General features: G+C 37.6%; 1 protein-coding gene across 1 annotated transcript; it reads right to left on the reverse strand.

Moving 5' to 3' along the window:
• Window positions 1-2,315: 2,315 nt before the first annotated feature.
• On the reverse strand, window positions 2,316-23,759 carry LOC110202771 (uncharacterized). Its single transcript, XM_020979057.2, has 5 exons — window positions 23,311-23,759; window positions 22,572-22,667; window positions 10,234-10,360; window positions 9,404-9,499; window positions 2,316-7,573 (listed from the first exon to the last, which is right to left on the reverse strand). The coding sequence occupies exons 2-5, from the start codon at window positions 22,605-22,607 to the stop codon at window positions 6,165-6,167; spliced, it is 1,668 nt and encodes a 555-aa protein (XP_020834716.1). The 5' UTR covers window positions 22,608-22,667; window positions 23,311-23,759; the 3' UTR covers window positions 2,316-6,164.

The raw sequence follows: 23,759 nt of genomic DNA on the forward strand, positions 1-23,759 counted from the left end.
GCTTGAAAGGAGATTAAGCTAAAATAACTGGAAACAACACTATCTTTACTAAGAAAAAGGAAAAAAACCCTTAATTTAGGGGAAAAAAACATATTAGAGAAAATGGAAACTATAAACCCAATTCATAAATTTAAATGTGAATGGATTATACACACCAATAAAATGAGAAGTGACAGAGTGGGTAAAGCAGAGAGGGGAGGAGAGAATAAGCAAATCCATAATGCCTACTGCATGCCAAGTGCTTCACAAACACCTCATTTGATCCTCACAACAAGCCTAGGAGGCAGGTGCTATCATTACTGCCTCCACGTTACAGCTGAAGAAGCCAAGGCAGGCAGCATCTATGTGACCGGCACAGGGTCACACAGCAGGCAGGAGTCAAGGAAAGGGAACAAAACTCATCGGAAAACACAAGGACCAGCTATGAAGCATTCGAGGCAGGATGAAATCAAGGAACAGTCCATCGATAATAACAGCTAGCATTTACAGAGCGCTTCCAGGATTACTGCCTGACATACAGTTTCAGACTGTTAGCCAATAATGAAGCCTACTGATTTCTGGTGCACTTGGAATGTTCGGCCACAGTTTCTCTGCAGCAACTTATCCTGAAGCAGATATTTCTACTTCTTCCTCCAAGGGTGACATGATATATAAAGGACTGCCTCATAAAATTAAAGTATTTCCCCTATAACTTTAAAAATGGAATATATCATTGTTCTCATGCAACCACAAGCGACTCACACGTCACGGCATCTCTTTCATGAGATACAGGAAAGTTCCTAGACTCCAATCCCTGGAATCTTTCAATGGCCATACCTGACCAAACGGAAGTAGGGCCTCCATCATAGGTGATGGGGGGAGAGGTTAGCAGCTGGACTTACTGAGCCACCCTGAGCCATAAACCTGAGAAGGTTTTTGTTCAAGTCTGCTGCAGAATGATAGCCCTGCTGACAGTAAGAGGCAGCAGCAGCCTCCACAGGGCTGCTGATGACTAAGTGGTTAGTGAAACCCCTGGCAGGGTCATAATCACTGAACTGGGCTGGGACTCCAGAGGCCAACTTGGAGGAACTTGATAAGAAGCGTGGGTGGCTGTCCTTGCTTCTGTTGGTACCAGTGTAAATGCTGGTAAGTGCTTGAACTGGCCTTACAGTTGATAGTGACTCTCCCAAAGTTAGCGATAAGGTGGCTGTTAGCACACTGGCATCTCTAAAATACGAAAATGCAGAAAAATAATGACAACACAAGAAAATGTCACTCCAGGACAGCAATGGAATCCACATTCCAAATTTTTACAGACACCTCTGTTCAATGCCCCGAGTCTAAACTGATTACTGGTAAAGCTCTGGTCTGTGTCTAATGATACTGGGGCAACCTCTTTCCTTGGCCCCACTTCTTTTTCCCTGAAAAAAACCCTATAGTTCTCAGCATCTGAAGAACCAAGATCTCATTCTCTTCTTGAGTATATTTATCCTGTTTTTGACCATTTTCTCCATGGTTGGAACAGAAGTCAATTCTATCTCCCTAACCTTGCACAGATAATGGTATGTATCATGGTCTCCATTCCCCTGGTCTAGTACTTTCTTGAGGCCATCACGCTATTCCTAATGTTTTCCTTCAGAAGTGTTGTGAGCTTTCACTTCAATTTTGCATCCATAAAATCCATGAATCCATGAGTTCCTAGACCATTTATACATAGTTTCCCAGTAGGTATCCCTCTAAACAACCCTAGTCCTATTTTCCATGTGTCTTACAGTGTCTAGCAACTCTTCAAAACTAAGTGGGTTCTACTTAAAGCCTTGGCTACTCAACTTTAATGATTTTGTTGTATTTGAGACCTGTATACAATTGCTCCAAACTAACTTCATCCCTCATCTCAGGCTTTACTTCCTTTAGGTCTACTCATCTCTATAAAGATTTGAGCTCTGTCCAGAGCACAAAGTCACATGGCTTCTTACCTCTTCAAGGATATGTAGCTACAATAATTGTGGAATATGCTTGACTTGGGGCAGCTAGGTGACTCAGTGAATAGAGTCCAGGGCTTGAAATCAGGAAAACTCATCTTCCTGAGTTCAAATCTGGCTGTGTGACACTAGGTGTGTGACCCTAGGCAAGTCATTTAACCCTACTTGCCTTAGTTCCTCATATGTAAAATGAGCTAGAGAAGGAAAGAGCAAGCCACTCCAGTATCTCTGCCAAGAGAATCCCAAATGGTGTCATGAAGAGTCAGACGTGTCTGAAATAACTGAAGAAGAAAAATGCTTGACTTGGTTTTTCACTGTCGACCTGAAAGTTGGTTAAAGAAACAACAAGCTAGGTGATAAGTAAATCCATATCATTTATTCCCTTAAGTTAGCAACATGTACATGGAGCCAGAGCTTTAATTCTGACCGACTCAAGAAATTTTAGGAGGACATGATGTCTGTGTTATGAAATATATCTATATATATGCATATGTATATGTGTGTGTGTATATATATATATATAGCCTCCATATGTTTTTAACATATAGCATGGGAAAGGAAGTCTCTTAGTTGAATAAGTTGTAAATACAATAAAATGGGAGAATGTCAAAGTGTCAATTGAAATTATAGAGCCAGGTTATCTGTGTCTTCCCTACATAACATATGGCCATAGGATACCAAAATAAGAAAAGTCCCATTATTCAAGGCTATGTCTGGTCCCAGGTGTCCTGTCCTTAGTGATCCCAAACAGGAAGAATGCTGGTCCCGCAGCTGCTGACACAGGAAGGGGCACTTTTAGTTCAATCAGGGAGAAAAGATTAATTCAGATTTTTGGCCCTTATTGGGGCTCAATTGATCTTAAATGATTATCATTACCTTCCCTAAAGGATTTTTCAAGCTTTTGCAAGCAATTTTGCCACATCACATCTTGATTCCTGGCCACCAGGACTCCCCTATAATAGAAAGGCATTTTTCCTGAGGCACTCTTTCAGCCAGCCTTGCTTTTCTGTGGTTGAGGCCCTCAAACTACACGTTGCCATGGACAACCATGTAATCCACGCTTTCTGTGTTTGTTCTCCAATGGTGTAAATCTCCTTTCCTAAGAAAGCTCTGAAGAGGGGGCAAAAGTATTTCTCTCACATGACAGGCCTCATCTTTTGCCTGCCATCAGCTAGAACTTTTTTGCCTAATCCTGTGAGCCCAGCCCCTTTTTCACACTCAGAAGAGATTTCATTGTATGACTGGGGAATTGATTACTTCAACAATGCCCTCTATGACATTCCGTTCATCTGTCTTAGGGTAAGCTATTGGATCTGGCATTAGGTGCTCTCCCTGATGCCACACTGACATTAGCCTCAGGGCAGATATCCTACTGTAGAAATGATCTCTTTTGAGATTATCCCAATATACTAGACTCATACCCATGTGCTCTTCCTAAGTAGACTCCTAACAGCCCTAAGGGTGAAAAAGTTCTTAGGGGTTCCTAAGGAGTATATTTAGGAATAAAAATAATTTACTCTTATTAACTCCTTTATGATTTCTCACTCATGCTTACCTTTTTATACTTTTCTGAGTCTTGTGTTTAAGTGCCAGCCATTTTCTATTCAGTAATGATCTTTTCATCATGAAAGCTTGAAAATCCTCCATTTTATTAAATATCCATACCCCTATCCCCCATAACATAATACTCAGTATTGCTGGGTAGATCATTCTTGGTTATAATACAAACTCCTTTGCTATCTGGAATATAATACTCCAAGCCCTCTGTTCCTACAGCTTATGTGATTCTTACTATGGTTTCATGGTATTTAAATAGCATCTTTCTGGCTGCTTGTATTTTCTCTTTGACCTAGAAGCTCTGGATTTTTGGCAGTTATATTTCTAAGAGTTTTAATTTTGGGATCCCATTCAGGAGGAAATTGGTGGATTCTTTCCATTTTTATGTTGCCCTCTGATTCAAATACATCTGGATAGTTGTGATTTAAATGTTGAAATATGATGTCTAGCCCCATTTTTTAATCATGGTTTTTAGACTTCAATAATTCCTAAGGTTTCTTTCCTTGGTCTCTTTTCCAGGTCAGTTGTCTTTCTGATAAGATGTTTCACATTTACATGAATATTTTCATTCTTTGGACAATATTTTGTTACTTGATGTCTCATGGATTAGCTTCCACTTAACCAATTCTAATTTTTGAAAGTTATTTTCTTCTGTGAGATTTTTGTACCTCCTTTAACTATTTAATCAATTCTGATTTGTAAGAAGTTATTTTCTTCAGAACTTTTTTGTGTATCTTCTACCAAGCTGTTAATTCTTGTGTCATAATTGCTCTTATTTCTTCTCCCAAACTTTGCACTATCACTTTTACATGATTTAAATTATTTCTCTATTAAAAAAAAATTCTCTTAAGCTTTTCAAGGAATTCCTTTTGGGCTTGTGTCCAATCTGCATTTTTCTTTGAGGCTTTCATGTAGAGATTCATACATCATTGCCTTTGAGTTTGTCTCTCAGTTTGTCTCAAGGTTCCCTGTGCCCACAGAAGCTTTTACTGTCAGGTTCTTTTTTTGTAGTTCTAATTTTTCTAGCTTATTTCTTTGAGTTTGACTTTTTGTTAGTGCTGGGCTCTGATCACCTGTGAGGGCAGGCATCCAATCTGGTCTTCAAATTTTTATGTCCTACTGCTTTCTGAGGTTAAGTCTAGGGACTTGAAAGTTTTTGTTGCTTCTAAGGTAGTGTGATCCAGAGAGAAGCTGGGTCACTGCCCTGCAAGTCTGCAAACTGGTATCTTACCTTAACCAGGTGAGGTTATCTGCTCCCTTGCCACTGTAACTGCTCCTCTCTACCCTGGACCTACAACTCAGAAGTGGGTAATGTGGTAATGGAGCTGCCAAATGGCCCCTGATCCTGCATCTACAGCTAGCACGGGATCCCCTGGAATCTCTTTTTAACAAAATGTTCAGTCCCCTTACCTCCCTTAGGCACTAGGCTGTTCACTGCTGAGCTTACACTCTTTGTACTGTACTCCTGACCAGTTTCCACCTCACAATCTACATAACTCTATGACTTCTTAGGTTCCTGTTAGAATTAGAAGACACTGTAACTTTTCTTTCACTTTCTCCCTCGGAATTCAGTTTGGTACATTTTTAGTTATTGCAGAATGAGTGTGTTGGGAAAACTAAGCAAAAAATACTAGCTTCATTCCACCATCCTGGCTCTGCCCTGTGTTTCAGTGTGAAAGCCTTCCCATATTCAGTAAATGCATAACATTCCACTCTAGTATGATTTCACTGATGCACAGTAAGAAACACCCACAGTCTAAAGACGTTCCCACATTAATTGCTTTCACAAAGTTTTTCTCCAGTAAGAATTCTCTGATGTCAAGTAACTTCTGTGATGCCACTACAGACATTCGTATATTCATACTGTTTCTCAGTAGTATGAACTCCTAGATGTCAACTAAGTTCTGATTTCAGGTAGAAGGCTTTCTCAAAAATATTACATTCGTAATTTTTCTTTCTAGCAAGGATAAGTCATTGAATGAGTTCTGAGTTGTAGTGGAAGGTATTCCCACACAACTTACATTCATAAGGAATTTCTCCAGTAGGAATTCTCTGATGCATGCTAAGTTGGGTCTTATTCTTGAAGGCTTTCCCGTATTTATTATGTTCTTAAGTTTTCTCTCTCATAAATTTTACTCTCTGATGCACAGTTACTTTTCAATTCATGCAGAAGGTGTTTCAAGACCTTCTATTCAAGTTTTTCTCTAGTATGGATTCTCTAGTTCTGAGTAAGCTGTTCCTCAGTCTAAAAGCCTTCCCACATTTATAAGGCTTCTCTCTAATATGTATTCTCTGATGTGGAATAAATTGTTTCCTTAGCCTAAAGGCCTTCCCATATTCATCAGATTTATGAGACTTCTCTCCAGTATGAATTCTCTGACATTGAATAAGTTGTTTCTTCAGTCTGAAGGCCTTCCCACATTCATTCATAAAGTGTCTCTCCAGTATGAATACTCTGATGTCGCATAAAATCTGAATTCCAGAAGAAGCCTTTCCCACATACATTACATACAAATGGTTTTTCTCCATAATGAATTCTTTGATGCTGAGTAAGCTGTGGCCTAAGTCTGAAGGCCTCCCCAGAATGATCACATTCATAAGGCTTCTCTCCAACATGTATTCTTTGATGTTGATTACATTGTTTCTTCAGTCTGAAGGCCTTTTCACATTTATTACATTTATAAGTCTTCTCTCCAGTATGAATTCTTGATGCTGAGTAAGCTGGGTCTTCAGTCTGAAGGCCTTCCCACACACATTACATTCATAAGGTTTCTCTCCAGTATGAATACTCTGATGTCGCATGAAATCTGAATTCCGAAAGAAGCCTTTCCCACATTCATTACACACAAATGGTTTTTCTCCATGATGAATTTTCTCATGCTGAGTAAGCTGTGGCCTAAGTCTGAATGCCTCCCCACAATGATCACATTCATAAGGTTTCTCTCCAGTATGTATTCTTTGATGTTGGATAAACTGTTTTCCCAGCCTGAAGGCCTTCCCACAGTCATCACATTTATAAGGCTTCTCTCCAGTATGAATTCTCTGATGCTGAGTAAGCTGGGTCTTCAGTCTGAAGGGCCTCCCACATTCCTTACATTCGTAAGGTTTTTCTCCAGTATGAATTCTTTTATGTTGGGTAAGTTCAGCAACATGGCAGAAGGCCTTCCAACATTCATTACATTCATAAGGTTTCTCTCCAGTATGAATACTCTGATGTCGCATAAAATCTGAATTCCGAAGGAAGGCTTTCCCACATTCATTACATTCATAAGGTTTTTCTCCAGTATGAATTCTTTTATGTCGAGTAAGCTGTACAGTAAGGCGAAAGGCTTTCCCACATTCATTACATTTATAAGGTTTCTCTCCAGTATGAATTCTCTGATGTCGATTACATTCTGAGTTGAAGTAGAATGCTTTCCCACATTCCTTACATTCATAAGGCATCTCTCCAGTATGAATTTTCTTATGTGCCTTAAGTGAAGTATTGCTACTTAAGATCTTCCCACATTCATCACATTTATAAGGCTTTTCTCCAGTATGAATTCTCTGATGCTGAATAAGCTGTATCCTCTGTCTGAAGGCCTTCCCACATTCCTTACATTCATAAGGCATCTCTCCAGTATGAATTTTCTTATGTACCTTAAGTGAAGTATTGCTACTTAAGATCTTCCCACATTCATCACATTTATAAGGCTTCTCTCCAGTATGAATTCTCTGATGTCGAGTAAACTGTATCCTCTCCCTAAAGGCCTTCCCACACTCCTTACATTTATAAGGCATCTCTCCAGTATGAATTTTCTTATGTGCCTTAAGTGATGTTTTGCTACTAAAGATCTTCCCACATTCATTACATTCATAAGGTTTCATTCCAGTATGAATTTTTTTATGTAGAGTAAGTTGTACAGTAAGGCGGAAGGCTTTCCCACATTCATTACACTTATAAGGTTTCTCTCCACTATGAATTCTCTGATGTCGATTACGTTCTGAGTTGAAGTGGAAGGCCCTTCCACATTCCTTACATTCATAAGGTTTTTCTCTAGTAAATTCTTTGCTCTCTGAAAGGAAGAATAAAGGGTTGATTAACCCTGCCTTCTTTCCCTTGCTCTAAAGCTATTCTTTACCACTTTTACCTGACAGGGCCAGTCTCAGTGGTCTTTCAATAAGGATTACACTTTATCTTATGTGAAACTATAATGACTCATAGTTAATATATACAAATGAATTGACTTAGGATGAAATTACCTGGAAGGATGAATAAGCCTTTACTCTACTGTAAATAGATGACATTTGAATGAAATAGGAAAATGAAAGATTATCCACAAAAATTATAGACCTTTCAAAGCTTCCAAATAGATCCTTACCATCTGAGGTGAAAACAGGAAAGGAAAACACTGAACAGAAAGAATGAGGAGGGGGCAGCTAGGTGGTGCAGTGGATAGAGCAACGGTCCTGGAATCAGGAGGACCTGAGTTCAAATCCAGCCTCAGTCACATAACATTTACTTAGCTATGTAACTTTGGGCAAGTCACTTAACCCCAATTGCCTCGATTAAAAAAAAAAAGAATAAGGAGAATCAACCAATTTAGAGTGAGGAGAGATAGGAAAAGACATCAAGTTATTAGAATAAAGAAATATGAGGAAAAAGGGGATCACATCAGATAACTGCTGTCATAAATTTCTGCTAAAAGTCCAATACATCTACTTTGTAAGGGACTGATTCAAATTTATAAGAGTAAGATCCAATTCCAAAAATGAAAATGATCAAGACATACAGGTAGTTCTCATTAGAGAAATTAATAGTTACCTGAAACATTATTCAAACTCAGGTAATCAAAGAAGTCAATTTGAAACAAGCTGGATATATCAACAAATAGTCATCAGATTAGCAAAGATAGCTTAAAATGATAATAAATCTTGGCAGTCATGCTGAAATAAGTATTTGTTCAGCTGCTGCTATCATTTCTCTGAAAAATAACAGAGCAATTTAAGCTAATGCTACACCTGTTCATATACATTGATCCAATGATCCCACTACTAGCTCTACATCCTCAAAATTTTACTGAAAAGAAACAGAATTCTCTCAAAAATATTTACAGCAGCTGTTTTTGAGACAGCACAATCCTAAAAACCTACAGGTTCAATGACAGAGTTATGGCTAAACAAATTGTGTCATATGAATGTATCATTGTGCCATTACAAACATAAATTTCAAACCACAAAAAAAAAAACAGGATGATATATAAAATTACAGACTGAAGGGGAATTAGCTTATGATTAAATATTTTAAAAAGGAACAGCAACAGAGCAACATAATCATAAAAAAAAGATTATCAGGAGACTCAGAAAAAAAAAGTCCATATTAATATTTTAAGTGATGTGCTTATTTTAAAAGGAAGAATGAATTGATGGAAATGAAGACGAAGAATGCCTCCATAAGTTAACATAATCTTCAAAGAACAGGAAAGGGGGCAGCTAGGTGGTGCAGTGAATACAGCTCTGGCCTTGGAGTCAGGAAGACTGGAGTTCAAATCCAGCCTCAGACATTTAACACTTCCTAGCTGTGTGACCCTGGGCAAGTCACTTAACCCCAATCGCCTCACCAAAAAGCAAAACAAAACAAAACAAAGACAAAAACAAAAAAACAAAGAACAGAAGAGAAAATACCTCCCCTATATTTAGGAAATAACTTGCTCTGAGACAGACAGTACATAAAGATGCATAAAAAAGTAAATTCTTTTAAAAAAAAACAACCCTCAGCTCTTTTCCACAGGAAAAGAAGCTATAATAAGATCACCGTGTTTAACATTTTCTAAGAACTCTAACCTAAAATGATCAACACATCTGTACTTTACAATCATTCATTTGCTTGGTTTTTATGTAGTCACCTGGACAGCTGTTTCTTGGGATATCTGTCTCTGGCATCCAAGATGCTTCCTTTCTTTCCATCTGGTATATCACATCTGGCTTGGAAACTGCAAATCCTGTTCATTGAAAAGGGAAAAATGCTAGGGATGGTAATTTAAGAATTCTGTCAAAAAAAAGATTTAAATACTTCACCTTAGTCTCAGTAGAGAGGTGTGAGAATGAGGTGCGGAATGTATCTAATATCATCAAGGGCACTAGTTACGTTAGCTGATTTTGTCTGAAACTGTTTTTTTTTGTTTTTTAACCAACAGGCTGGTGAAGGAGAGAAATAGGGTGTTTTTTTTAGGTGGAGGGGACATCAAGTAAAACATGCATAAAATTTAATAAAAGAATCCTAAACTAGCTTAAGCTCTGTTTTGGGGGAGGGGGAAGGAGGGGGAAGTAGACATGCTAGCAAGACCTCAAGGACGGTACAAATGACCACTTATGGATAGTCTATATTGTGTCGGAATAGGTTACAGGGTAGAACTTTGGGAAAATAGTTCATTTGACACACTCTCTGCTTAGACAATGGGAACACCTTGTATATGATGATATCTCCACTAGGATTATACAGAAAATCTTGGATTTGAAACAACACAGAGGATCTAGGACGACAGCAAACCAAGAACTCAGTTTGCATTCATACTTTGCAAAGATGTTTTCCCTCAAAACAGATACCACAAATACCCTATCTCTTGGCTACAAAAGGAATACAAATATCTTCCTTTTGTATGCCAAAGAATAACCATTAAAATCTTGAAAGTCTCCATAGTATATATTAAGACTCCAAAGGAGTAGCTGTCCTTACCCAAAGAGACCAAGTTCCTATAGTTCTCCAGCATCACATCCCCGTACAACTTTTTCTGAGATGGATTCAAATATACCCACTCCTCCAGAGAGAATTCCACAGCCACATCTTTGAATGTCACTGATTCCTGAAACACCAAAAATATTTGGATTACCCGAGTATAACTCTGACTGTTATGATGTCTGAATGTAAAGTCTTTGCCGTTATGGATTGTTTCATTCATTTATGTGGAACGCAGTACAGTGCCTGGTACAGAGCAGGCACTTAAGAATTCCTGTTAGATTGTAAGCTCCCTGAGGGCATGGGCTATTTTTGCCTTTCTTTTTATCCTCAGCACTCAACATAGTGCCTGGCACATAGTAAGTGTTTAATTAATGCTTACTGTTTTTAGTGGTTCCAACTATATCAATTTTACAACCTGTACCTGTGGCACCTATTTCTACCCTCTGAGCTCAGGTAATAGTATGCTTAAGCCTTTTCTACTTGCTGAAATAAAACAATGAAAATGAAATAGTGAAACACAGCTATCATGTGGTCCTAAGTCTTTCCTTGCAGGCTGAACATTCTCAGATCCTTTGAGCAATCAGCATAATCTCTTCACCACTAAAGTAGTCACTTTCTTCTCTTTAAAACAAAACAAAACATAGCATTTAATATTTTATTTTCCCCCATCTGCAAGTAAAAAGAACTATTAAGGGAATTCCAGTGCCATGATGGCACAGTGAAGGAACTCCCTAAAGCTTTCCTGAATTCCCCTAAAAACAATGTTAAAAAACCCTCAGAACCAATTTAGGAGCAGTGAAGTTTACCTTATTAAAGGTAATTTACCTTATTAAAACCTTAATAACACAGCACAAAAGGACTGTCTCACTGGGGTGGGAAAGTAGGCCTTGAGGCCCAGTTAAAGACACCAATAAGGCCCTCAGCCCCAGTACAAGAAGCTTGGGACACTGCAGGACTAGAGCCAAACTATGACACAAAAGTACAAAGTCATAAAATAGAAAAATTAGCAAAAAAAGAAGGTGACTACAGAAAATTATTATGGTGACAGGGAGGATCAAGGCACAAATTTAGCAGAGGACAAGCAGTGTCAAAACAGCAACACAGGAAGCCTTAAAGAAAAATGTAAATAGGTCCAAAGCCCAAAAAGAACTCCTGAAAGAGCAATGAAGGGCTAAAAAAACAAACACACGAGAAATAGAAGAAAAGTTGTGAAAAGAAATGATAGTAATGCAAGAGAATTATGAAAAAAGAGCCAACAGCTAGGTAAAAGAAACACACAAATGGAAAAAGATACACAAAAACGCAAAGAAAATAGCTCCTTAAAAATAGAATTGGTGAAATGGAAAAGAAGGTACCAAAGCTCAGTGAAGAAAGTAGTACTTGGGGGGAAATTTATAGCTTTAAAGGCTTAATCAACAAAACAGAGGAAGAGCAGATTAACAAATTGGAAATGTAACTTTAAAAACCACTAGAAAAAAAGTAAAAATCCCTAATTAAACACTAACTTGGAAATCTTGAAAATAAAAGGAGGTAAATAAAATTCAAAGGAAGAAAACCATTGAATTAATAAAACTAGAAGTTGGTTTTACAAAAAAGCCAGTAAAATAAACCATTAGTTAATTTGATTTTATTTATGTTTTTTAATTCTCACATTAATCATGTTGTAAAGAAGAATAAGAACCAATAGAAGGAACCACAAGAAAGAAGAAACAAAACAGAAGAAAAAAAAGAACAAATAGTATACTTCGATCTATATTCAAACTCCATAATTCTTTCTCTGGATGTGGACAGCATTTTCCATCATGAGACTTTTGGAGATGTCTTAGATCCTTGCATTGCTGAGAGGAGCCAAGTCTATCAAAGTTAGTCATGGCACAAGGTGGTTGTTACCATGTACAACGTTCTCCTGGTTCTACTCACTTCACTCAGCATCTGGTTAATTTGATTTTAAAAAGGAAAAAAGAAAACTAAGTTGCCAGTATAAAAATTGAAAGGGGTGAATTCACCACCAATAAAGAAGAAATTTAAAAAATTATTAGGAGTTATTTTGCCCAATTATAGGCCAATAAATCTGAAAATCTAAATGAAACAGATGAATATTTACAAAAATATAAATAGTCTTGATTAAGAGAAGAGGAAATAGAATAAATAACCTTATCTTAGAAAAAGAAACTAAACAAGCCACCAATGAACTCCTTAAGAAAAAATCCTTAGGACCAGAAGGATTCACAAGTGAATTCTACCAAATATTTAAAGAACAAATAATTCCAATACTATATAAACTATTTGGGAAAACAGGCAAAGGAGTCCTACCAAATTCCCTTTTACAAATCACATATGGTGCTGCTACCTAAACCAGGAAGAGTCAAAACAGAGAAAGAAAACTATAGACCAATTTCCCTAATGAATATTGATGCAAGAATTTTAAATAAAACACTAGCAAGCAGTTTATAGCAATATATCACAAGGATCATACACTATGACCAGGTAAGACTTGTACCAAGAATTCAGGGCTGGTTCAATATTAGGAAAACTATTAGCATAATTGACCATGGCAGTAAGAAAATCAACATCAATAGATAACGAAAAAGCTTTTGACAAAATACAGCATCTATTCTTGGAGAGCCATAGGAATGGAGTTTACCTTAAGACGATAAGTAATATCTATCTCAAACCATCAGGAAGCATTATCTGTAATTGGGATAAGGTAGAAGCCTTCTCCATAAAATCAGGAGTGATTATTCAATATTGTACTAGAAATACTAGCTCTAGCAATGAGAAAAAAAGAAATTGAAGGAATTAGAATAGGAAATGCGTAAACAAAATTATCACTATTTGCAGACAATATGATACACATAGAGAATCCTAGGAAATCAATGAAAAAAAACTAGTTGAAGTAATTAACAACTTTAGAAAAGTTGCAGGAAATAAAATAAACCCACATAAATCCACTATGTCTATATACTAACAATAGAGTCCACAGCAAGGAGTAGAAAGAGAAATCCCATTTAAAATAACTGTAGACAATACAAAATACTTGGCAGTCAACCTGCCAAGACAAATACAGGTTATCATCCCATCATGTTCAACTCACAGCTGTGTCTTCTGTCCATGTATATTCCTTTCCACTACCTTAATAATGAGAAAGTTCTTAGGAGTTACAAGTTCATCTTCCCATGAGGAATGTGAAGAGTTTAACCTAACTGAATCCCTTATGTTTTCTCTTCCATGTTAACCTTTTTATGCTTCTCTTAAGTCTTGTATTGGAAAGGCCATTTTATTGTATTCAGCATTGGTCTTTTCATCAGGAAAGCTTTAAAGTCCTTTACTTCACTGGATATCCATTTTCCCCACTGAAGGATTATGTTCAGTTTTTTTGCTCAGTAGGTGACTCTTGGTTGTAATCCCAGCTCTTTGTACTGCAGAATATCATATTCCAAACCCTCTAATCCTAAATCTTGTGTTATCCTGACTGTGGCTCCATGATATCTGAATTGTTTCTTTTTGGCTGCTTGCAGTATTTTCTCCTTGAAATAGGAGCTCTGCAATTTGGCTATCATATTCCTACGACTTTTCATTTTGTGATCTCTTTCAGGAGTAGATCAGTAGATTCTTTCACTTTCTATTTCACTCTCTGGTTCTAGAATATCAGGGCAGTTTTCCTTGATAATTTCTTGAAAGATGATGTCTAGGCTCTTTTTGACATGGCTTTTAGATAGTACAATAATTCTTCAATTATCTTTCTTGGATCTATATTCCAGGTCAGTTGTTTTTCCAATGACACATTTCACATTTCTTCTATTTTTTCGTTCTTTTGATTTTGCTTCCTTGTTTCTTGATATCTCATGAAGTCATTAGTCTTCATCTGCCCAATTTTAAATTTTTTAGGAATTGTTTTCTTCAGTGAGCTTTCATACCTCCTTTTCCACTTGGTCATTTCTACTTTATAATGAGATCCTTTCTTCAGTGAATTTTTATACCCACTTTTCCATTTGGCCAATTCTGCTAACTTAAGGCATTTTTCCCTTCAGTGGATTTTTGTGCCTCTTTTGCCATTTAGCCTAGACTGTTTTTTAAGGGTTATTTTCCTCAGTATTTTCTAGTGTCTCCTTTACCAAACTGTTGGGTTTTGGGATGAAAAATAAACTCAAGAGACACAGATATCCATTGTTGGCAATTGCTAGCCTCACTAATAAACTGATTACGCTTGGTACCTTGTGTCTCAGTTTTTATCACAACAATTAGCAACCAAGACCTCCATCTTAGCATACCCTAAGAATCTCTCCATTGTGGAGGAGATCTGGAAGCTCTCATTTCTGAGCCAAATTTTCTCAAAGCAAAGGTAAGCTCTTGAATGAGAAAACCTTAGTAAGAAACCAATTAGGAAAATTTCTAAAGCTCTTAGATAGAGGGGTGGGGAATCTGTGGCCTTGAAGCTTCACAGAACAAATCCCCTTAATAAAAGGCTTTATTCTATAAAGTTTGGATTCAGTGAAAGAGCCACATTTGAGGACCTAGAGGGCCTTATGAGGCCTCAAGGCTGAAGGTTCCCTACCCAAATCCTAGACAGTTACTGTATAAGTAGAATTAAAATTGATAACAATCTTAAAACAGTGCGCTAGATTTTTAGCACAAATTTCAAAGAAAAAACAAAATTCATAAAGAAGAGGGATGGAGACTGAAGAAAACTTTGCAGTTTCCTCTTTGTAGCAGCAGCTGGCCAAAGCAAGAGAGCTCTGCTTGAAGTTCTCCTTTTCTTTTAAGTGGTAGTGGGCCAAAGAAAAATAACATTCAGCTGGCATCCCTTAAATTCTTACTAGTTATTTGGCTCCTTTACAACTGACAAACTACAAATGATCATAAACAACCTACAGCAATCTGAAAGGGGAAATCCTGGAATTCTGCGCTTACACTGGGAAAAGCAGAGGATGCCCTACTAGCCATTGCCCTCTTCTACTCAGGCACTACTGCAGGGTCACTTGTGGCAACTTCCTAATTACCCTCCCGTGAGCCACTTGTGACTGCTGCTGCTGGTTTCCCATTTAATATCCCTTGACAATGGGGTCAGGTGACAGTATTCCTCTATCTCCAGAGCCCTACCCCAGGAAACCTGTTTAAATCCTAAAGTCAAGGCAATCTGCCGAGTCAGCCAAGACTGACAAAAGTGCATGCCATTCTGTTAAATTAAGTGACCTTTGGTCTAAGACCACTAGAGATTCAGTGGATGAACTATTTTAGAATGGCCACTCAAACCCTAACAATCTCACCCTAAAACAAATTAACTATAGAGTTTATTTGTCTGATAGGATATGCTCACTGCTCCTTTAAGGGCCCTGCTACCGAGTATTCTGTTTCCACTGTACTGTACTCTTTTGCTCCTCCATTCCATTCCTTTTCCACCATAGTAAGACTGGCTGCTGATGGATTTTCTCTCCAAAAGAGATTTATACCTGCTGTCACCCAGCCCAGAAATATGATACCCTTAAGAATCTATCTTGTTAATGCAGAAATTGTCCAATATAAAGTCAAAGATAAAGAAAAGAGGAAAGCTAGGCAAAAAACTCAGGAAATCTTAGCCACTCTCCAAACACCTATGGTTCCTTTTTGAACCTTGCCACAAAACCTCAGGTTACAGATATGCTTTTATTGCTGCAAAAGGGCTCTTTTACTAGTGATTGCAGAAGGAAAAAGAGGGATTCAAAAAATAATAATGGGATGCTGGGACAATCTAAACAGAAATTACAGCATGAGAGTACAGGGGTAAGTGTCTGTCTTACCTGTGTTCATCTATGCCAGCAGGCGTTTCCAAGCATCTATTTTATTCTATGTCCTAATAATTCAACCTAGTTTATTCCCTTTGGTCTAATCAGTCAAGGAGAAAAAACCATAAAGAATAAAACTTTCAAACGTCTTCAGGAAAGACAAAGCTCTCTTTTCTCTCTACATGTCCAACACTGGCCAAATTGGAAATTGCAGAGATGAAAGACAGATATAGAAACTAATTAGAGGCTAAATTTCTGTACAGAAAATTTCCAAATTATGATCTGAATGTTTTTGTGGTTTTTGGGGAACCAGTAAAATTTGTAAAGTTTGATGAAAACAAAGATTGGCGGGTCAGCTTCACAAAAAGGAGGAAGTTTAGGATGACCTGAGACTGCTTTTAAAGTTGCAGTTTGCATTTTAAGAACAATTTTATTTAATCTTGAAATCTGTTCAAGAGAGATTCAGTGAAATTTGAGAAGTGTTAATTAAGTTAAGAAGAACTTAGGAAAATAGTACAAGGGAAACTAGAGTAAAACTCCTATGAGTTTAAATAATTCCACAACTCAGAATTTAAAATGAAATAACTTTGCTATTTCTCATTAAAGTAATATGCAGGAGAATTAAAGATTGAGATTAGATCTCTAACTGCTCAAGGCTCACTTATGCAGCAAAAGCAGTCAGATCCATTTTTTGATCAACAAAATCTTTCAAAGCAATTTCACTTTGTCAAGTCTCCAAGTGTGAAGTTTGTAGGTGCCACTCCTGTGGAACTGGTTTTACAAATTTTTGAAAACATACACTTAAAAACTACACTTAAAGGGACTGACAAATTTATCGCAGTATGAAAATGTGATAAAAAAGGCAGAACAAGAAAGCTCATCAGACCACCTTCAGTTTTCTCTCTCAAAAGAAGTAAAACTAGCATTGATTTACCTCTCTTTTGCTTACTGCTTTTAAACAACCAACCTGAAGACACCAAGCAAGCCCTGCTATCAACTCCTACAAGGAGACTCCCAGATTTAGGTAAATCCCAAAGTGCTCCCAGAGAGGGAAAAAACTTGTTTTAAAATCAGGAAGCAACTGAAAAGAAAGTAAAATTTAATGTCTTTTTCTGTGAAGGCTATAATAAGTTAGGATAAGAAAACAGAAGAAACGGACTTAGCCTTCGAGCAACCTGAAAGGAAAAAGAAAAAAAATTACATCTACAGCCCTTCAGAAAATTACAGACTCCATCAGACACTGCTTTTTTCAGAAGTATAATTCTTATTAGTTCTAATTAATACTCTAGTTAGTTCTAATTAATATATGAAGTCAAAGTTGCATTTTTCATAAAAGCAGATATTTAAATCAAGCAATTATTAGGCTACAAAACAAAGTATCTTTTAAATGCAAATCACTTGAGATAAAACTTAGAGACAAAACTTAGAGATAAAAAAGGATCATCTACTTTACTATCAAAGAATTATGGAAAGTGGTATCTTTTCATTAGGGAAGGCTATAAAAAAAAGTCAAAAGATTTGTATGAGTGTACTGTCCAAAGGTATTGTTGTTTAATTTACATTTAATTGAACCTTGATGCTCACAAGTACATTCCTATACTTGTAATCTCACTGTTACTTTATAAACTGAGTTAATTTTTTTTTTAATTAAAGCATAATGATACTATAAGCAAACCTGAAGAGCAAGGAACAGTTTACCCGTCAGAGTTACGGAGAATGGAAGAATTTATGACCAAACAAGAGATAGAAAACATTATGAAATGCAAAATGAATAATTTTGATTACATGAAATTGAAAAGTTTTTGCAGAAAGCCAATGCAACCAAGATTAGAAGGGAAGCAGAAAGCCAGGAAAGAATTTTTATAACCAATGTCTCTAATAAAGGCCTCATTTCTAAAATATATAGAAAACTGAATCAAATTTAGAAGAATACAAGTGATTCCCTAATTGATAAATGGTCAAAGGATATGAACAGGTCATTTTCAGATGAAGAAATTAAACCTATCTATAGTCATATGAAAAAAACGCTCTAAATCATTATTGATTAGAGAAATGCAAATCAAAACAATGCTGAGGTACCACATCACACCTATCATATTGGCTAACATGACAAAACAGGAAAATAATAAATGCTGGAGAAGATGTGGGAAAATTGGAACACTAATGCATTGCTGGTGAAGTTGTGAACTGATCCAACCATTTTGGAGAACAATTTGGAACTGTGCCCAAAGGGCTATAAAAATGTGCATACCCTTTGATCCAGCAATAGCACTTCTAGATCTGTATCTCAAAGAGATCATAAAAATGGGAAAAGGACCCACATGCACAAAAATATTTATAGCAGCTCTTTTTGTGGTGGCCAAGAATTGGAAATTGAGAGGATGCCCATCAATTGGGGAATGGCTGAACAAGTTGTGGTATATGAATGCAATGGAATACTAATGTTCCATAAAAAGTAATGAGCAGGCAGACTTCAGAAAAACCTGGAAAGATTTACATGAAATGATGCTGAATGAAGTGAGAAAAACTAGAACATTGTACACAGCATCAGAAACACTGTGTGATGATTAACTTTGACAAATTTCCTTCTTCTTAGCAATGCAAGGATCTAAGATAGCTCCTAAAGACTCATGATGGAAAATGCTATCCACATCCAGAAAAGAACTATGGAGTGTGAAAGGAGATCAAAGCATACTATTTGCAATCTTTTTTTTGTTTTTGTTTCTTCTTTCTTGTGGTTCTTCTCTTTGGTTCTAATTCTTCTTTACAACATGACTAATGTGAAAATAGGTACAGCCTATATCAGATGGCAAGCCATCTTGTGGTAGGGGGAGGGAAGGGAAGGAGAAAAAATTTGGAACTCACAATCAAATGAAAGTGAATGCTGAAAACTAAAAATAAATTAATATTTGAAAAAAATTAAAGCATAAGTTAATTGATAAAAATGAGGCCTGAAATTTGAAATCTTGGCAGTTAATGGCCCTTGTGAAAATTGAAATTTAAAACTGTTAGCATTAGTGATTATACAACTATTAACTGATTTAATTTAATCAAAAAATTAATGTAATAAAGATTATATCAATTTAAAGTCATCAGAAAATTAAGTCCTCTTTGATGAAAGACAAAAATTAAATTCTTAACTGCTTAATTAGATACAGTAACTTCATAATGTAGAATACTGGAAAATATCATGAACTCTGTGAAAGGAAGAGGCAATTAGGGACTATAATCATTCACAGACAAAGAAAAGATGCTTATGAGTTTCTTTACACATTTAAGTATCAGCACTAAAATTAAAGTTGATTTTACACAACTGACTATAAATTGAGAAACCATCATTGGTCTCTGGTTGATCTACCTAGTCATTACCAAGTAAACTCCTCTATGAAATGGGTGGATAAATGCTTCTCTAGCACAGGAGAGGTTAACTTTGAGAGGGACATAGACAATTTCTTCTCCAAAGTCATCTTACTAATTGAAACTAGTGACACTACAGGGAGGAAGCAGGCAGGACCTTAAACTCTATAGTTGTGCTGGGGGAGTCTATTTGACTATCACATATAAAAACCATGTGACTGTAACCAATGCCAATTGTCCAAAAGGCCTCAAAAAAAGTGGAATGAACTACACATTTATAAGCTCTTAAGAACCCCTACATGTGATAGTATTACCATTAACGGGTTTTGTCTAATAAAAATGTACTAAAGTATAAAGGAAAATTCACTGAAATGAAGATTGTCTGTAGAGTCTTGGATATGATTGGGAAATAAAGACTAAAGGATTAAGCAAGTAGAAGAAAGTAAGAGAAGGATAAGATTAGAATATGGAAGAGGTACTTTTAAAGGGCTTTAATCAAAGGCCATTGGAGATATAGAAAAAGAAAAGGAAGTTCTAACAAGTAGAATTATACTAATTCAAACAATCAGAAATTATAGATTAGAATTTAGAGTTCACAGTGCAAGCCTTAGTTTAGAGAATTTAACTTCCTTAATTTTCTGGGCTACAGCCTGTACTCTCACCTCAGAAGGAGGAGGGAGCATGACACTCTTTGACAAAAATATGGTTTTTTAGTAACAAAACCAGGGAGACAAAAAAAAAAAGAAACAAAACCAATTTCCCTAATGAATATCAAGGTAAAATTTTAAAGAATATATTACCAGAAGATTCCAACAAATGTATCACAAAGACCATACATTATGCCAGGCTGTATTTATACCAGGAACGCACCCATTAGAAAAACTACAAGCATAACTGACCATGTCAATAACAAAACCAACAAAAATCACATAAATAGATGGAGAAAAAGCTTTTGAGAAAATATAACACCCATTCCTACTTTAAAAAAAAAGCCATAAGAAAGCACTGGAATAACTGGAGCTTTTCTTAATATGATAAGTAGTATCTATTAAAAACCAAGAGTAAGCATTATCTGGAATGGAGACAAATTAGAAGCCTTCCCAAAAAAAATCAGGGGTGAAAGCAAGGATGGCCATTGTCAACAATTTTATTCAATATTATACTAGAAATTCTAACTACACTAATTAAACAAGAAAAAGAAACTGAAGGAATTAGGCAACAAGGAAAAAAATCATCATACTTTGCAGGTGAAATGTTGGCATACTTAAGAGAACTCTAAAGAAGCAACTAAAACACCAGGTTGAAACAATGAAAAACTTTAGCAAAATTGCAGAATATAACATAAATGATCAGCATGTCTATATGTTACCAATAAAACCCAGCATCAAGAGATAGAATGTGGACAGCTAGCTGGTGCAGTGGATAGAACACCGGCCCTGGAGGACCGGAGTTCAAATTCGCCCTCAGACACTTGACACTTGCCAGCTGTGTGACCCTGGGCAAGTCACTTAACCCCACTGCTTAGCCAAAAAAGAAGAAAAAAAAAGAGACAGAATGAGAAATTTCATTTAAAATAACTGCAGACAGCTTAAAATACCTGGCAGTTGTTCTGCTCACACACTCAGGAATTAGATGAACATATTTACCAAACACTTTTCACCCAAATAAAGATAGATCTAAAGAACTGGAGAAATATTAATTGCTCATGGGCAAGTGGACAATTCGAACTACATTAATTTACTTTTTCAGCGCCACACCAATCAAACCACCAAAGAATTTTTTCTATACACCTAGGAAAAATAATAAAATTTATCAGGAAGAAGAAAAGGTCAATAATATCAAGGGAATCAATTTTTTTTAAATGCAGAAAAGCAATCTAGCAGGACCAGATTTCAAACAATATTAAAAGGCAGTAATTGTCAAAACAATCTGGTGAAGGCAAAGAAACACAGTAGTTGATCAGTGAAGCAGATTCAGTACATAAAATACACAGGTAAATGACCATAATAATCCAGTGGTTCAAAAACCCAAGGATCCAAATTCAAAAACACAAACAAGGATCCAAGCTTTGGAGGCAAGAACTTACTATTTGATAAAAACTGCTGAGAAAACTGTAAAAGCAGTCTGGCAAAAACCAGACATAGACCAACATCTCACAGGGTATACCAAGATAACGTCAAACTGGGTATATGATTTAAACACAAAAGATGATATCATGAGCAAAGTAGAAAGAATTTACCTGTCATATTTATGTACAAGGGAAGAATTTATGACTCAACAAAAGACACAGAAGATCACAGGAGGTAATATGCATAATTCTAATGACATGAAATTTAAGTCTTTGCAAAAACAAAACCAATGCAGCCAAAATAAAAAGGCAAGCAGGAAAATGGAAAAAGAAAATTTACGCAGTAAAATTCTCTAAATAAAGGCCTCATTTCTGAAATATATAGGGAACTGGGCCAAACTTATAAAAGCCATTCCTCAACTAGAAAAACAAGGTCAAAGGATATTAACAAGCAATTTTCAAAAGAAGAAATTAAAACTATGAATAATGCAATGAAAAAGTGTTCTAAATCAATAATACAGAAATGCAAACTACAACTGAGAGTACCACTTCACACCTCTCAGATTAGCCAAAACAGAGGTGGGGGTCAGAAAAACCTGGAAAAACTTGCATGAACTGAGGCAAACAAAGCAGAATCAAAATAACACTCTATAAAGGAACAGCAATACTGTACCAATAATTAGCTGTAAAAGACTTGTCTGAACCATAGAAGATACATGAAAACTACAAAGGATTCATGACAAACAATTACGAGAACTGATGAACTCTGCTGTAGACTAAAGCATATAAAGCACTTGCTTTTATTTTTACCTTCTTTTTTCTTTGTAACATGGCTAATATGCAAATATTCTGCCTGACTTCCCATACATAACATGTATCCTATTGCTTCCATTCTCAATGGGTGGTGGAGGGGCAGGAGGAAGGGAAAGAATGAAGAACGCAAAATGTTAAAACGCTTACAAAAAATCAAAGTAAATGTAACAATTTCTTTGCAAGGAGAGGACAAATAGATGATTTCTGTGTTAACTTTTAGCTCTGAATGTATGATGCTCTGATCCCCACAATTTCTAGGGTTACATGAGAAAGAAAAGTATCCCATGGTCTTCAAACTGACAAGGTATTTCAGGAAAGAAGCAATTCCCACTCACCCTTCCAGGCCTGGCTGTCAGGAGTACAGGAACCATCCCTTTTGCACCCTGTGAAACCGCCTCCTGGGAAGAGCAGAGGCCCCAGAGGCAAAGGCTCTAGACAGGAAATGACAATTAGGAGAAACACAGGTCAGCTGGATGCGTCCCCGCCTCAGAGGCTAGAAAGTCCCACTTCTCCCCTGAGGTGCAGATCAGGGAGGAGAGTCTTTGGGACAATATCTCTTCAGAGATAAAGCAGAACAACAGATAGAGAGCACTGATCCAGCAGCACAGAAGGCTTCCTGGAAGAAGTGGTACCCTGGAGGCTTTCTGAGGAAGAGGAGATAAGACAGACAACCAGGGAGTCCCGCACGGACACAGAGGTGTCACCTTTTGGGGGCATGGGGAGGGGCATGGACCCCCGGCAGCATCAGGGAAGCCTCCCGGAGAAGGGGGTACCCCGGAGGATGCCGGGAGGAGATGAGGCGGAAGTGGAATGGGGACCCAGGACCAGACACACAGCAGGAGGGGATCCCTTAAGACTCTTAGCACGGGAGAAGGACTGAGGACTGAAGGGTCAAGCGTGAAGGGCGTGTCTAAGGCGGGATTGGAATCCGGCTCCGCCTCCAACGCCCCCCAACCCCAGCCCCTCCAGACTCCCATTCCGTGTACTCCCCGGCCAGCCCCCAGTGCTGGAACACCGCCGCGCCCCCGCAGGCCGCTCCACCTCGGCTTGTTCCCGCTTTCGGGCCCCACTTACCCCGTCACACTTCAGCTCAGGACAAAGAAGGGGAAGCCGATATCGGAAAGCAGGGAAAACCCCGAGAGAAAGGTGTTGGAAGTGTCGTAGTCAGGCCGAAGTCCCTCCCGCCCTTGAGCTTGGAAAATACCCCTGAGGCGAACACGGCCTTCTGGGAATCGTAGTCTGGAGGCTAAGATGCCCTCTGCGCATGCCTGCGGATAGAAACCCCCCCCCCGCCTGGATTGCGGTCCTGCCTCCCTGCCTGCCCCGCCCCTTCCTGCCAGAAGCCTCGCCCCCTCCGCTCCTCTCTTTAACTCCTGCGAGGCCTAGAGCCCACGGGGGTCCTGCGTGGGGTCTCAGAGCTGGAGGGGTCCTGGGGCTGTTTTGCGGTTAGTCCAGCCCGCAGTTTCTCCCAGTCCGGCAGCAAGTCACAACACGCCGCGGCTCTAATGAAATGCTTCCTGTGC

The sequence above is a fragment of the Phascolarctos cinereus genome, unplaced genomic scaffold (assembly GCF_003287225.1).
Source record: "Phascolarctos cinereus isolate Bilbo 61053 unplaced genomic scaffold, phaCin_HiC Scaffold_2;HRSCAF=192, whole genome shotgun sequence".
NCBI lineage: Eukaryota > Metazoa > Chordata > Mammalia > Diprotodontia > Phascolarctidae > Phascolarctos > Phascolarctos cinereus.

Excerpts from the sequence above, each read along its gene's own strand:
- LOC110202771 (XM_020979057.2), bottom strand. The coding sequence starts at position 22,607 with ATGGTTCCTGTACTCCTGACAGCCAGGCCTGGAAGG. Across the intron at positions 9,500-10,233 it reads TAGGAACTTGGTCTCTTTGG|GATTTGCAGTTTCCAAGCCA; the intron begins GTAAGGACAGCT and ends TTCAATGAACAG. Across the intron at positions 7,574-9,403 it reads CCCAAGAAACAGCTGTCCAG|AGAGCAAAGAATTTACTAGA; the intron begins GTGACTACATAA and ends TCTTCCTTTCAG.